The sequence below is a fragment of the Pterocles gutturalis genome, unplaced genomic scaffold (assembly GCF_000699245.1).
Source record: "Pterocles gutturalis isolate BGI_N339 unplaced genomic scaffold, ASM69924v1 scaffold8622, whole genome shotgun sequence".
NCBI classification, from domain to species: Eukaryota; Metazoa; Chordata; class Aves; order Pterocliformes; family Pteroclidae; genus Pterocles; species Pterocles gutturalis.
Genome location: NW_010115268.1, coordinates 12,668 through 26,042, shown reverse-complemented (window position 1 = coordinate 26,042; position 13,375 = coordinate 12,668). Strand labels below are relative to the sequence as shown.

General features: G+C 40.6%; 1 protein-coding gene across 1 annotated transcript; it reads left to right on the top strand.

Moving 5' to 3' along the window:
- The first annotated feature begins 219 nt into the window (after positions 1-219).
- Positions 220-4,723, top strand: GJD4 (gap junction protein, delta 4, 40.1kDa). Its single transcript, XM_010075123.1, has 2 exons — positions 220-283; positions 3,537-4,723. Exons 1-2 carry the CDS (start codon positions 220-222, stop codon positions 4,721-4,723), a joined length of 1,251 nt encoding a protein of 416 aa, XP_010073425.1.
- The last annotated feature ends 8,652 nt before the right edge of the window (positions 4,724-13,375 follow it).

Genomic DNA, 13,375 nt, shown 5'->3' with positions numbered 1-13,375 from the left:
CCCAAACTAACAGCCCTGTTCAAGTCCTCAAAATAATCCTTCATCAATACGTTCTTGTGGCTGGGTTTCTCATTTCCGTCCCTGACCCTTACCAAAAATACTTTTTTTTTTCTTTTCTTTCTTTTTTCCCCTTTCTTCCCTGTCTAGGTCTAATCTCCTTTGGAAATGCAAAAATTGTTAGGACATCAGGAGCTGTAAGTCTTGTGAGCCTGTTCAAACATGGAGCACTGGGACTCACTGGGATTTTTGATTGTCACCCTCAACTATAATGTGACTATTGTAGGTAAGTACTTTAAAACAGCTCTTTTCCTTTTTTTTTTTTTTTTTTGCTGCTCCATATCCTGAAGCCACCCAAGTGTCCTACTGATAAACAAATTCAATTTCTAGCTATGCCTCCATGATCCTTACAATTAGAAGTTGTTATTTAGATATACTACGTGAGTGGTTAATGTATTTTTTTTCTTGTTAAACAGATTTCCTACTCACTCTCTGATAGACATTTTCTGAGCTTTATGTAAAATATTCTGGGAAGGTTTTCAAATTTGGCTTTGCTTGGTGCCTGAGCTCCCAGTCAGCTCTAATGGCTGTTGTAGGTAGGGATCACGGTGAAAACACATAGAAGTAACACTTTATTTATATCACATAAAGTGAATGGTAGAATGTATGCAATAGCTTTAGTGATTACTTAAGAAGTTTAAAGAAGGGGGAAAAACCCCCCTCTCTTTTACAGGAAGAAGTTTGTGGTTGGTTACTGTTGTGGTTAATTACCATTGCTTTTCATTCATTATTTTTATAAACTAACAAAGTTCACACACATTTAAAAAAAAAAAAACAACAAAAAAACCAACCATAAAATACAGTTGGGTTTTCCTCAGCTAACAGCCACCTGAGTGCTTTTTATTTTCCACTTCTTGTTTAAATAAGGCACTGTTCCTTTTTCATGGGCTACTTTGAACAAAGTGTGAGCCAGAGAAAAACTTTCAAGGGCCTTTCAAAGACCCTTTGCCTCCAGCTGTGAACAGCTGCTGTAGTTTGTGCTGTGCATTGCAGGGAATATCCAAGTGAGCTGCAGGGAAGGCAGTCAAGGGGCTTGCTCTAGTTTGTTTAATCAAGATTGAATCGTTAGGGAAGGTGATGCGTGAAGGGGTTATCGCTAAAATGTATGTCATGCTAAACTACTTCCTAAGGAGTAATTGATTTTTCTTAAGCAGCAATCCCTATTGTAGATGTTCTAATTAAAAATTGATGGTGAAATAGCATATAGTATTTTGAGCTTAATTAATGAATGTGCTTCAAACACTTTGAGGTTCTCACAGGGAAAAAAATGCCACCTAATGATGAAGCATCACTTGTGAAAGATGAGTGATTCTGTACAGCTGGTGTTTTCTACTGACCCACACTGTGTCAAAGAGAGTAATGGTACAGGCTGTCACTAAAACGCAGGAAGCTGAAAACAGCAAAACCACCACTAAAGTTCAAGTGATTAGATAAACAAAGAATGGAAGGTCCTCAATTTTTTTATGGTTAGATAATACATTATTTTGCCAGGAGCAGCAGGTTTCTGTGATGATCTCTCTTATAGCTTATATATCCTTAACCTTTTTCCGGGTGAATTTTTTCCACTTCAGAGTGCAGTTTTACTTTTCTAGCCCATAATCAGTCTACGAGACACAAACGGTTTATATGGGGCATTTGAACAGCATGGTCAGTGCAATGATAGGTATCATAGAATGTTGCAGAAACATTTAACCACCAAGTACAGGGCAATAGCTTTATGGGAAATAGAAAAAAATGTTGTTCAAGACCTGTAAATAATTGTATGTTTTATACAAAAAAAATGCTTTGAGATCTGGCTTCTTAAAAAGCATTTAGAATGTGTATTGGTGTTGTTTCACAGACTGCCTTTAAAACCTTGTGTGCTTGTGAGATGTGCAATCACTGTTAATGACTTGAGATTTTCAGCAACTTTCTCAACCACTAACTCCATATAACACGCTTCTTTTTGGTGAGTGAGTCTTGCTGTTGGTCTGTCTGTGGTTATGACTGGTTCCTTAACCATTCCTTAAAGTACAGAATTAATCTTATTACTCTCTTCTGTTTCGTTTTGTTGTTTTTTTGGGTTGGTTTTTTGTTTGTTTGTTTTGTTTTGTTTTTGTTTTTGTTTTTGTTGCTAAGTGTGTTTTTTTCTCTTTTCTTGGCACGTTTTAAAAAGATGTGAAATTAAAGCAAGGGATTATTATACTAAATTACTTTTTCAAAACTGCATTGGGAACTAGTGACAGGACTAAAAAGGAAGCTTGAGAAATTCAAGTGCTAAACTTAACTTCAGATGTTGAATTTTTCCACGTGTTTGTACATAGATTTTTAATGTTTGACAATATAACTGTACAACTTTTGGCCTTTCTATCCTGCCAGGAAAAGGACTTATCTTTCTTTTTTCTTTTCTTCTTTTTCTTTTTTTTTTTTTTCTTAATAAATAACTTTGTCAGTAATACAGAAGTGTGTGTAACTTTGCAATAAACTTTTAATAACAACCTACCCCATCCAAAAGTCCCCCCCAAAAAATATCATGAACAATACAGTCTCATTCACACGATGTGATACGTAGGGTACCAATGCCTGTTCTTTCACTGCTATTGGTGCAATGGAATAAGGGTAAGGCCGAATCTTTCCAACCAAAGTGGATGAGACCAAGTCCTACCTAAAGCAACCTTATGAAAGCATGCAGGGAAAGATGAAGTAATCAATGTATGAAAATGGCAGACTTGTAAGGCTTTACTTGGTGTTGGTGTCAAGACAGAAGGGAGCTTTTTCTGTGAATGGAGAGAGAAGATATGCATGAAGGTGAACAAAGGCTGGAAGACACGATCAAGATGGGGCAACCAAAGAAGCAGCAGAGAGAATGACCAGAGTACAAAAATGTACATTTGTAGGACATTTTGCATAAGTTTGCTAATAGCACTTGTTAACTAGCTCACTAGTAAATACCAGTCTAGGCACAACAGAGAGATTTTGTTGGCTATAATAGACTCTACGTACAATTTCATGGCCAAGACCAAGAACAAATACTATGTCATGGAACAATCTTTTGTATCTAGAAGAGTTCCATACTGTGTTAGCTAATCTATATTATTGAAAAAGGGCAAAATTCAGGTGCAGAGGTATGAAACCAACAGCAAGGAAGAATTGTAAGTGAAATGGGATTATTCACTCAATTGTGAACTCTTTTTATCAGATTTGGACATGTTCAGAGTGTTTTTGTTAGGCTGAGGTTTCTCTTGGCATAGCTTATTGTACACCAAACTCCTACGCTGTCAAGTCTAGGTGAAGGTTTGAGAATGTGTCAGCTAATACATTTTCACATGAGTTTCAGTCCCAGACAAAACAAAGCCAAAGAGGAGCTTTTAGGAGAGGAGATTGATTGCACAGGCTACTTCTTCAAATGTCTTGTGTATAGAGAAAGCATTGCTGCATTATCTGCCTTCCCTTCCTTCTCAGTGCTCTGACTCTTTTTCTTACCTTTTCTTGTCTTCTAGGAAAGATCTGGCTAATGTTAGTAATTCTGCTGCGAATGGCAGTGGTAGTGTTAGCAGGCTATCCACTCTACCAAGATGAGCAAGAGCGCTTTGTCTGCAACACCCTGCAACCAGGATGCTCCAATGTTTGCTATGACTTGTTCTCTCCCGTATCTCACTTCAGATTCTGGCTCATTCAGACTGTGTCTATCCTGCTACCATATGCTGCATTCAGCATTTATGTTTCGCACAAGGTAGCTATGTACATTGTAAGAATGCACCGTTTGGTGCATGGATGCGAAGGGAATAAGTGTTTATCAAGCCCCAAAGACCTGAAGAAGCTCTGTAGAAGTGATGTTGTCAATCAGTTAGATTGTGGTGCAGACAACCTAAGTGTCCTTAATTTTTCTGGGGCATATACTGTTCATCTTTTTTTTAGAACACTACTTGAGGCTGCCTTTGCAGCTGTGCAATATATTTTTTTTGGATTTTTTGTTCCTGAGCGCTTTTCCTGCTACCATTCGCCTTGTACAAGCACAGTTGACTGTTACATCTCGCGGCCCACTGAGAAATCCATCATGATGATTTTCACCTGGGGGGTCAGCAGTCTATGCTTTCTGCTTAGCCTTGCAGACCTTGCCTGTGCTCTCCAGAGAATGACAGCAAGAAACCAAAAGAACAAGCAGCTTGCAAACGTCCGTGTAGAGAATGAGTGCATTTTAAATATTCCCCCGGTACAACACGGTAGCTCTTCTCCACCTCAAAATCAAGACTGTCCGGTATCAAATAGCAGCCACACCAGTGATGGCTCCTGCTCTCTTCTCTCTGATGAGGAAGAAGAGGCTGTTCTTCATCCTGAAGTGGTCTCTCAGCAAACTGCCAGCACTAACCTTAACAGCAACAGCAATAAGCCCTGTATGTCAGGAGACCTTGCTGTTAAGCAAGATAGCACTGAAGGACTGCTGTGCACCGGTGACCAGCAAGGAGCTACTTGCAGGCAAGCGAGACCCAGGCTTCAGCAAGACTTCACTGAAGATACTGCCCTGACTTTGAGACCTCAGAGCAAGTCTCACCTTGGAGTTTCTTCCTCTGTAGTTCAGAGCAAGCTTTTAGGATACTACCCTTCAGCTGAACTAAAAAACCCTGACACACAATCAAATTATAGCAGTACTAGTTGTGTGAGGTCAAGAAAGTCAGAATGGGTATAGAGCCCTAAGTGAACGCTGTCCTTGGACCTTGGCAGGACACATCAACACATCACTGAGGTGGTTTCAGGTAGTTTCCGCTGGATCCCTTGGCTGAAGTTATGCTGCAGAGACACTACTATGCTGTGTTCCTCCACTGAAGAGGAAGCAAAAACCTCGGATAAGAGTTTGAAGAATATTACACTAAGAGAACTGTTCTTTGGAAAATGTAACATCTTTGTTTTTCTAAGAGTAAGTGACTTTAAAAAGCTGGGGACTGTCACTGATGTGACTGACCTGATTTTCCAGGAGCACATGTGAACACTTGTTTACTGTAACCTAGTTTTACTGTAAAAGATTGAGGTTAGGAAAGATGTGACTTTTAAACACAGTTGTACATTGTCTACTGTAAGGAGGTCAATTTATCTCCTCATACTAAATTCTCTAAGTCCACTCTAAGAAAGGATATTAAAGAAAGAAGAGTGGACAGTGAATAACAAAAATACATGTTTTGTAGCAAAGCATTAATGTGTAAAAAAGCCCTTGGATCTTACAGATTGAAGGCTACACCTACCCTAGTCAGTAACACCATGGCAGTACTTTTCTCTGACCCTGAGATCAACCGGCACAGCCTGACCATGTCTGAGTTATTCAGCTCCATTAGTTTCCAAAAAAGGGTGGTTGCATCCACATCAGCTGTTGGGAATGGTCCTGTGCTCAAGAATTGTTCAGGAGATGACTGGGAGGTGTGGGTCAGAAGTGTGCCAGGGAGTGCTCCAGCCACTTGGGGACCGAGCTCCAGTGTCCATGCACTACTGACTGCACTGGTGGAGGTCTACTACTGGCACATCTACAAGGTGTTACATGTCTCAATCTGAAATAGTCACACTAGGCTCTTGATTTCAGTAGGGGGGATGAGTCACCTGACCTGGTTTAGGTATCTCTGAAGGTAAGATGAGTCACTTTCTAGATATACCTATTTCTCCCACACTGTGATTATCTCAGCCCTGGGCTTAGGGAAAACAGTTTCTACCCCGAGAAAAGGATATAGTGGCAATGTCTATATCAAAGTGCTCACCCTCTTTGACAGGCTTCTAATGCTAATCATTTGAACATGTGTCTAGATTGAGTGAACCACAGACGATTTTATTACTGTCATGCTTTGAGCTTTCCTTCAGTGTTAATTCTGCTGCATTTACATAAGCGTGGTCCAGCACTGAAGCACAGCAGTGCGTGCGCTGAATTTTCTTTTAGCTACAAGTCAGTGGGGGTTGAAGGTTGCATACACCTGCAGATCATCAGTGGGAGTGGATGTGGAGGAGCATGTACTCAGAGAAATGTACTGGTGGTAGTGTCTTAGAGGGTGGCAAGAGCTTGTATTTGCAGACACTGCTTGGAGCTAGAGTAGCTCTCTCTCCATGTAGACCCATGCAAAGGAGAAATCAGGCAGAGATCCCATCTTGCTCTTACTCTACCATATAAAAAGTTTCTGTAATGACTTAATGGCTGGATGCTCTGTGCAGAATGTCAAGGGACAACAGCTTTCACACTCTTCCTTGTCTCTCCCATGCATGCAGAAGTCTTTAAGACAGTTTGGCTCATGACGTCTGTGTATCATTTCTCAAATATACAAGGTAAAGACTAGCATTTAATTATCCTCATCTTCTGCATCCCCTCAAAAATTAGGTAGCTTAATAGATGGACAGAACTGTGCTTTGTGTCAAGAGGCAGAAAAGCACTTTGGGTCCTGAGGTATGATACAGAGGGTTTACTTACTACTTTCTAAGTAGTTTTGCTCTCTATTAGCTGTGTTTATTTCTTTTATCATGCGTGCTTGTTGTATGGTTTGTCATTTCCAGGGTAGGAGCAACATTAATTATTAAACTTATCATAGGCAGAAAAACATAAAATATTTAAACTTCTCATCCTCCAAAGGCTCTTTAACGGGGTCTGTGCTGATTACACATACCATGGCAAAACATGGCAACAATGAAACCGTTTATGATTCATTGCGTCTTCTCAGCTGCGACAAGGAATGCAAGGAACAAATGTGGATTCAGTCTATTGCTTACATCCCTCAGTATGAGATATAAATAGGGTAGGATAAATAATAAATGCATTGTGGCTGGACACACTTTGCTTTTTTGTGTCTCTAGCTAGACATCTTTTAATGACTAAAGAGTCTCATTTCAAATCAAAAAGATCCTGTTTGTGTCTGAAATGGAAAATGAAATTAGTGAACTTCTTCCTTATTCTGTTCGCAGTTTCTTGTTGTGAGATTGTGGCCTTTGGTTTGTGTCACTCAGCTGCAGATCTGGCTGCCTTTAGGACTTGTGGACCCTTTGACTTGTAATTCAAGAGTCAGTGTAATAAGCACTTAATGCATTTATAAAAACTGCATGCTAGAAGTGCAGGGTTTGTATGGGCTTTTCACTGGGGAGTGAATAGAAGCTTCTAGCATCAACAACCTGCTCCTAAGGGAATGTCTCCGAGTCTCTTCTAACAACTATTTCCAAGTCACATTTATTAATTACAAAGACATGGGTTTACAAACTGGGTAGACCTACTGGCAAGGGAAGACGAAGGGACAACATGCAAACGTGCTTGAACTGTTCTGAGCTTCCAGGGCTCAAGCAAATGAAAAGAGATTGTTGGTAGGGGCATCCGCAATGGGGAGGAGGAAACAGGAAAGATCTGTTTGAAGAACAGAGAGAATCACCTCTTATTTCTTCTTATATCCAATATAACTGAGTGGTAAGGTACTGTGAAGATGTTTAGGTGTCCTAGAAAGAGCGAGTAAAAGAGGTAATATACGTGGAACTAGGACGCAACAAGATTTTCTGCTGTTTAAGCGAAGTTTTTGTCTTTCAGATTTGTGAATGGGTTTCATAAGTTCTTCCAGAACATGTTTCGTACTCAGAAAAGCATTACAAAATCTGTTTGTTACGTTTGCCAGTGTGTCTTTAAATCTTTTCTTAACCCATCCACTTCAGAAACATTTCTGAAGGTGTGCTGAAAACACGCTACTCCTAATCCTGCCCTCAGGAAGCTTTGTCTTGCATTCAGACAAGGCTGCCATAGCTGCAGCACAGGTACCGCTTACATCCTGAGCTGGGTTTATGGGACAGTGCATAAGCTACGTATATTGCTCATCCAGTCTCGTGTGGTACTGAACGTGGGACTGTACAGAAAGGAATTGAGCTCCCTGGAAATAAGAGTTGGAACTGATCAGGAGATCTGTGATAAAATAGTTTTCACGTGGGAAATAATTTTTTTATTGGAAAATTATAAAATGCCCAAAAAATGTTGTTTTCTTAGTATCTTCAACTGTACCATAGCACTTCTCTAGCTAAATATGTATCTACTAGGCTGCTGGAGACCTGGAATTTCCAGGTTTTCCATGCAGCAAAATCGAGTGTAACTGGGAGTTTCTTCAAGATCAGCATGATTTAAATAAAAAAAAATCAATTTTTTTAACCCAAATAAGATAGATTTTTAAAAACTTTTTTCTAAACAAAATGTTTCAATTTCTTTTGTTTTGTTTCATGCTGGAATATGATTTTTTATACCAAAATAGAAGCCAAATGCCATATTTCAATCAGTTATAGTAACTTTCTCCTCTTTTCTCACACTCTAGGTTGGGTCACTTTGATTTACTCTCATCAGCATAATGGAAAGCTGTGACTCTTTCTTCTCTTGTGAAATACACTGTAGACAGGTGTCTAGGGAATGCACAATTTCCCATTAGCAGCAGTTGTTCTCCGTGTTCAGACCAGAATAAGTATTAAATCTGAAGTTAACAATGTAGAAAGATCCTTAGTGTATTCTTTCAAGTTATTAAAATTATCTGCCCTTATGTGATACATCATTATTGAAGTGATTATCTGTCTAGAAGGGATCATTAAAAAGGGTATTAATTGCACATTATTTTATTTTAATATCATGATTAAAATGGAGAACAGATAAATTATTACTACTTGTAGTATTTTAGGATAATAAAGAAATGCATCTTCAAAAATAGGAAACTGGAGTAGTTAAAAAGGCTGTTCTTTAACTTCTGTCTTTTGTACTACTTTTAATAGCCTGATGTTAACTGATAGAGAAATAATTTTACAGTGTAATGCTCATACATTGTAATTGAGTTGCTAAAATGTTCTGCAAATTAGATGGTCTCTGTTCAAAGTCGTAGCATGAACTCTTGGCCTGGGATGCACAGCAAAGCCAGTTCTGAAAAATGAGTTAATCAAGGCAGAAAGCTGATTCGAAAGTATGAACTATATCTCTGCAATTAAAATTATCCAGCATCCATGCATCTGGATTACAGTCACAATCTACTTCATTAGCTTTTGCTTTCTCCCACTTCCCCATCTGTTTTCTTCCATTTGAGTTCGACAGGCAGGATGTCCCAGGCCATCTCCATGACTATAATTTAATTATGGGAGTACACATACAGTGCTAACTCCAAGGGTCAGATATTGTTTAGGCAAACTTGACACCCACAGACCCATGGGCCCTGATGGGATGCACCCACAAGTGCTGAGGGCACTGACAGATGTTATTGCTAGGACACTCTCCATCATCTTTGAAAGGTCATGGAGAAGGTCAGAGGTGCCTGAGTACTAGAAGAAAGATAGTGTCACTCCAGTCTTCAAAAAGGGCGAGAAGGAGGATCCAGGAAACTACAGCCTGTCAGTCTCACCTCCATTCCTGGTAAGGTGATGGAATAGCTCATCCCAGATGCCATCTCTAAGCACGTGCAGGAATAGAAGGCGATCAGGAGTAGTCAGCCTGGATTCACGAAGGGGAAATCTTGCTTAACCAATCTGATTTGGGCACTGACCTGTTGGAGAGTAGTGTAGGGGAGAGGGACCTGGGGGTCCTGGTGGACAGCAGGATGACCATGAGCCAGCACTGTGTCCTCGTGGCCAAGAAGGCCAACGGCATCCTGGGGTGTATCAGAAGGGGGGTGGTCAGTAGGTCGAGAGAGGTTCTCCTCCCCCTCTACTCTGCCCTGGTGAGACCGCATCTGGAATATTGTGTCCAGTTCTGGGCCCCTCAGTTCAAGAGGGACAGAGAACTGCTGGAGAGAGTCCAGCACAGAGCCACAAAGATGATGAAGGGAATGGAGCATCTCCCTTATGAGGAAAGGCTGAGGGAGCTGGGTCTCTTTAGCCTGGAAAAGAGGAGACTGAGGGGTGACCTAATCAATGTTTATAAATATGTAAAGGGTGAGTGTCAGGAGGATGGAGCCAGGCTCTTCTCTGTGACATCTAGTGGTAGGACAAGGGGCAATGGGTTCAAGCTGGAACATAGGAGGGTCCACTTGAATATGAGAAAAAACTTCTTCACGGTGAGGGTGACAGAGCACTTGAACAGTGCTTGAACCCAGAGAGGTTGTGGAGTCTCCTTCTCTGGAGACATTCAAAGCCCGCCTGGATGTGTTCCTGTGGGATCTGATCTAGGTGTTCCTGCTCCGGCAGGGGGATTGGACTAGATGATCTTTCAAGGTCCCTTCCAATCTCTAACATTCTGTGATTCTGTGATAGCATTCTATGATGGAATGACTGGCTGGACAGGTGAGGGGAGAGCAGTGGATGTTGTCTACATTGACTTTAAAGGCTTTCGACAGTGTGTCCCATAACACCCTCATAGGTAAGCTCAGAAAGTGCAGGTTAGATGGGCGGATGATGAGGTGGGTTGAGAACAGGCTGAACAGCAGAGTTCAGAGGGTTGTGATCAGTGGTGCAGAGTCTAGTTGTAGTCCTGGTGGATAACAAGTTAACCATGAGCCAGCAATGTGCCCTTCTGGCCAAGAAGGCCGGTGGTGTCCTGGGCTGCATCAGGAAGAGTGTTGCCAGCAGGTCAAGGGAGGTGATCCTCTTCCTCTGTTCAGCTCTGGTGAGGATGCAGTTGGAGTACTGTGCCCAATACTGGGCTCCCCAGTACAAGAGAGACATGGGCACACTGGAGACAGTCCAGCAGAGAGCTACAAAGATGATTAGGGGATTGGAGTATCTCTCTTATGAGGAAAGGCTGAGAGAGCTGGGTCTGTTCAGCCTGTAGAAGAGAAGATTGAGAGGGGATCTTCTCTATGTATAGAAATATCTACAGGGAGCGTGTCAAGAGGGTGGGCCAGACTATTTTCAGTTGTGCCCGGTGACAGCAAAAAAGGCAATGGGCACAAACTGAAATATAGGAAGTTCCATCCGAATATGAGGAAAAATTACTTTACTGTGACAGAGCACTGGAATAGATTGCCCAGAAAGGTTGTGGAGTTTCCTTCTCTGGAGATATTCAACACTCACCTAGACATGATCATGTGCAACATGTTCTAGGTGACCCTGCTTGAGCAGGGGGGTTGGAGTAGATGATCTCCAGAGGTCCCTTCCAACCTCAACCATTCTGTCATTCTGTGATTCTGTGGCTGTTTTATGATCGTGTGCTATTCACAGTGTGGAAATGACAAGAGATAGAGCATGGTCTCTAATTCAGGTTCTGCAGCTAACACTTGAGGTTGATAGCTTTGAAAAGCTTCCACTGATGAACAGTTTACGGAGTGAAGATGATGGCAGATTCTGGGCTTTTCTTTAGAAACTGAAGTTGATATACAGTGCACTCAAGAAAGATGGAGGATTTGGGGTCAGCAATCAGAAGTAAGTTCTTTCACTTCTGGCTTTCCTATGTGTGTAACATTTATTTTGCTTGTGAGACTTTAGGCACCTTACACCAGAGTGTGTTTGGGGATTTTCTTTCACTGAGCGTGTTACTTTTGGCAAAGAAATAACAATAATGGAAAGAAACAGATGATTTTGAATTACCAGAATGGTTTTTTGCATTTTACTCTGTGATTTCCTGCCTTTTCCTCATACTAAAGATAGGCTATATATATATACTTTTTTAATTATTATTATTTTTTTTTAAGACAAACCAGGATAGGATGCTTTTAGAGCCCCACTAGGCCTGTCAAGCAATGCCTCCCTTGTCCCGGCAAATTAGACACCCACTCCTGCTCATTTCTCTAGAAGTCAATGTGAGTGATTCTTACTTCTGACAGACTATAGACAGCACAATTAGCTCCTTTCTGATACCTGCTTTTTCCTAAAACTCTGTGCTATCCTTAAAGGCCTAATGTAGATATTCAAAGGTAGGAGGATGGACAACTCATGTATACATTGGCTAACAAATCCAAGCTTTTTTTTCTGCTTCAGCAAGCCTCTAAAGCATTTTTCTGAAACATAAACAGGGAATATCTATAGCACAGTTTACCAAATGTGATGCATTGATAGATACCTGTTTGCACAGGTTCACCAAAGACTTTCACTTATGTCTTGGTGCATGGTCTGGAAAGGATCCTGATCTTTGAATGACCAGAGAAAACCACAGAATTTGCATTGCAGCCCCACTCCTGTCTCCCCCCAGTCACTCAGAACTGATCCCATGGAGCACAAACCCATATGAAATTCAAATGATGACCGTAAATTAAGGAATGATCTGAAAAGAGATTTTTTTTTTTTAATGAAGATAGATAGATAGATAGATAGACAGAAAGACAGATAGATAGAGGTGATAACAATTATCCACTTCATGGCCTGGAGTTACGTGAAACACAGAACTACTTCAATTTAGAATAAATTAATCTCAATTTTCAGAGTCAACAGCAATAGACTCTGAAACGTGAAGATAAATAGGAAATAGTTTCTCCAAATTACCCCTGTCTAAGAAACATATTTCATGACTCCTGGACAGAAATATTGACAACCCCTTAGAGCAACAGTCTCATGTTTCCTATTTAGTTTAACCTCTGTACTTCAGCAAAACCCCTTAAAATGGTACCAGCATGGTTTAAACTTGGCAGCTGATATTTCATTCCTCCTCAGTAGTTCTCTCACCAAAAAAAAAAAAAAAAAAAAAAAAAAAAAAAGTTTATTAAAACTTCCAAGCAATTGTTTTTATTATTACATGAGATTCCTAAAATATTCCTACAAGGTTCAATTCCAGAAACAATTTGGCTCATCACACTTTACTTTTTGAGCAGTTTTGCTGGTATAAACCGAAGATCCTACAAATTAAAGATAAAGGCTTCAGCAAAACATTTAGACTGTTCACTTCTGTTGAAATACTGATAGATACCAGTGGGCAATACTCTTGTTGAGCGGGACCTGGGGTCCACCCTACTAGAAGCTGGGCACCAGCTCAGTTTAAGTGTTGTCCCACACTCCTTCCGACACCAAATTCTATACAAGTTTTGCCCTCGTTTTGGAGTGTAGGAGCAGACATCATAAGAACAGTTAAGCTAGGGCACCAAAATACAACATTCAGGACTTTCCAGTCCCTACAGAGCTGCCCTCTGCATCCTTGCAGGCAGCCTGCAGGTCCCTGCCGATACAGACTGAATACCTTAAACATGGAGTATTACTTCTATTGATTCACAAGAAATTAGTAGCTTAGTTGAAATTAATCCTATGCCATAGGGTTACATTAAGAAACTGTTTCAAAGCTAAGGCCACCTTGCAGAGCAACCCTTTAGTAGATATTTATTACAATTGCATGTACATAAACTACACGTGCAATGTGTCTGTAAAGTTAACTATAGATAAATTTCTTTGGACTGGAGAATCATCAGGATCTTCCTCAAAACTGGATTATATAAAGGATATCATGAGGGCATGGTTGCCT

What these genes read in the sequence shown, in the direction of transcription:
- GJD4 (XM_010075123.1), top strand. Translation starts at nt 220, where the DNA reads ATGGAGCACTGGGACTCACTGGGATTTTTGATTGTCACCCTCAACTAT. An exon ending in CTATAATGTGACTATTGTAG is followed by an intron (nt 284 to 3,536) that starts GTAAGTACTTTA and finishes CTTGTCTTCTAG; the next exon opens with GAAAGATCTGGCTAATGTTA.